Source organism: Trichechus manatus, unplaced genomic scaffold (genome assembly GCF_000243295.1).
Source record: "Trichechus manatus latirostris isolate Lorelei unplaced genomic scaffold, TriManLat1.0 scaffold00128, whole genome shotgun sequence".
NCBI lineage: Eukaryota > Metazoa > Chordata > Mammalia > Sirenia > Trichechidae > Trichechus > Trichechus manatus.
Window position 1 is genome coordinate 2,180,374 of NW_004444064.1, and position 2,236 is coordinate 2,182,609.

At 47.7% G+C, this 2,236-nt stretch overlaps 1 protein-coding gene across 1 annotated transcript in view; it reads left to right on the forward strand.

Annotated features, from left to right (window-relative positions):
* Positions 1–2,236, forward strand: part of MCM3AP (minichromosome maintenance complex component 3 associated protein) — a 36,364-nt gene that overhangs the window by 13,951 nt on the left and 20,177 nt on the right. The window contains 2 exon segments of the mRNA XM_023739103.1: positions 1,258–1,420; positions 2,151–2,234. Coding sequence (XP_023594871.1) covers positions 1,258–1,420; positions 2,151–2,234 — 247 coding nt within the window.

A 2,236-nucleotide genomic window follows, 5' to 3' on the forward strand; every position in this document is an offset into this window, starting at 1 on the left:
TATTTTAGTATTAAGAGGGAGCTAGAAGCTTCCTTTAGCTTAGGGCCCCTCCCCAAGAACCTCATCTTAGAATATCTAGATGTGTGACTTTTAAGTTTTACAATTAAGCTTGGAGATAAACTAGTTATGGAAAATGGCTGTATTGTTTTTGTATATGTTCTCAAATTTTTAATATTTCAAGAGTCAAATCAAAGTTTATTTCTAAATAAAGCAACAAAACGAACTGAAATTTTTAAGTTTCGTAGGTTTTGTCTTTATACACGGCTGTGTTGAAAACCAGTCATTAGGTATGATTTTAACTGCTAACCGATTCCTAAACTGTTCTTGCACGTGTTTACTTCATTCGTTATCTTTTAAAGAAAACCTTTTTCTGTCAATCTAGCCCAAAAGTGGTAGCTTTGAGGTTAGTAAACCATAAATATAGCAGCACGGTTCACCATTAAGACTCATTCTCGGTATGATAGGAGCATAGTTTTTTTTAATCAGATACGTATACGTATGTATGTATTTTTGTCGTGGTAAAAGTATACGTAACAAAACATTGGCCGTTTCAAATGTTTTTACACATACCATTCAGTGACGTTAATTACACCCGTCATACTGTGCAGCCATCACCACTATCCATTTCCAGATTTTTCCATCACTTTTAATGGAAGCTCAGTGCCCCTGAGTGGTAACTCCCTGCTCTGCCCTTCCTCCGGGCCCCGGTAACCACTAACCTTTGATCTCTGTGCCTTCGCCTGTTGTAGATGTCTCTCGTAAGCGGGGTCATACGGTGTTTGCCCTTGTGTATTTCACTTGGCGTGATGTTGTCAGGGCTCATCCACGTCATAGCAGCAGACATCAGGACTTCATTTCTCTCTGTGACTGGATAGTATTCCATTGTGTGTGTGTGTACCGCGTTTTGTTTGTCCGTTCATCTGCTGATGGACATTTAGGCTATTCCAACCCTTTGGCTGCTGTGAATAGCGCTACAGTGAACTTCGATGTGCAAGTGTGTGTTTGAGTTTCTGCTGTCAGTGTCTTTGGATACATACCTGGGGCTGGGATTGGGAGGTCGTGCGGTGATTCTCTGTTTAACTCTTTGAGGAATCACTGAACTGTTTTCCACAGCAGCTGCACCATTTTGCGTTTCCACCAGCAATGGACGAGGGCTCCAGTTCCTCCACGGCCTCTCCAGCACCTGTTGTTTTCCGTTTTTCTGATCAGAGCCATCCCAGTGCTACTTCAAAGCCCTTTTATCTCTTTAATTAACAGAGAAGTGCAACAGTTCCCCCCGGCTGTTAGAAACTCCTCCGAGGTGAAGTTTGCCGTTCAGGCCTTTGCTGCGCTGAACAGTAATAACTTCGTGAGATTTTTCAAACTGGTCCAGTCTGCGTCTTACCTGAGTGCTTGTCTTTTACACTGTTACTTTAATCAGGTGAGTGATGGAGGTGTGTTTACAGAATTGGAAGACAGCAGGCTGTCGCCTAACCTGTCGTTAGGTGCTTCTGTGTCCCAGGAACATTGCTGGGCGAACTGGGGCTCCCTCTTGTCACCCTGTAGCCATCCCTGCCAGGGGTCCCTGGTGTGCCTACTGACCACTACCAGAAACGGCAGTGCGGAAGCTGCTGTCTTTGTGGTTCAGATAACAGAAGTCTCTTCAGGGGGCCGGAACTTGAGTTCAGTGCCGTTGTTTCCCATGAAAACAAAATCTCTCTCCTTGAAGGTGATGATAATGTTGATCTAAACTGTTAACGTGAGCTGCTGATGCTAAGTTTGCCTTAGGGAGTGTCTCAGTGCCCGTTCTGTGCCCTGGCTTACAGAGACACAGGAAGACCCCCTTCTCACTGAGGTTCACACCGCAGAAACCCTCGTGGGCTCAGCATTCCTGGGGCTGCTCTGCAGCTCCCTCCGTGGGGCCTCAGTGACCCTAGAGCAGCCCAGCCCGTCCGCCACCCCACTTCCCAGAGTACCCCATCTCCTTGACTCTCCCTGTGCTGTGCCCACAGCTGGGGAGTGAAGAGTGCCTGGCCTCCTTGTGGGAAGTCCTTGGGTCCTGAGGCGGGGGGACTTGGGATGGGGAAGAGGCTGCCCCTGTTTTATGCAGCATTTCTGTGTAGGGAGTGAGGTTGGATGTGTGCGTGGGTCAAACTGGCTTCTCCCTGCAGATCCGCAGAGACGCGCTCAGGGCGCTCAACGTGGCCTACACGGTGAGCACGCAGCGGTCCACCGCCTTTCCCCTGGACGGCGTGGT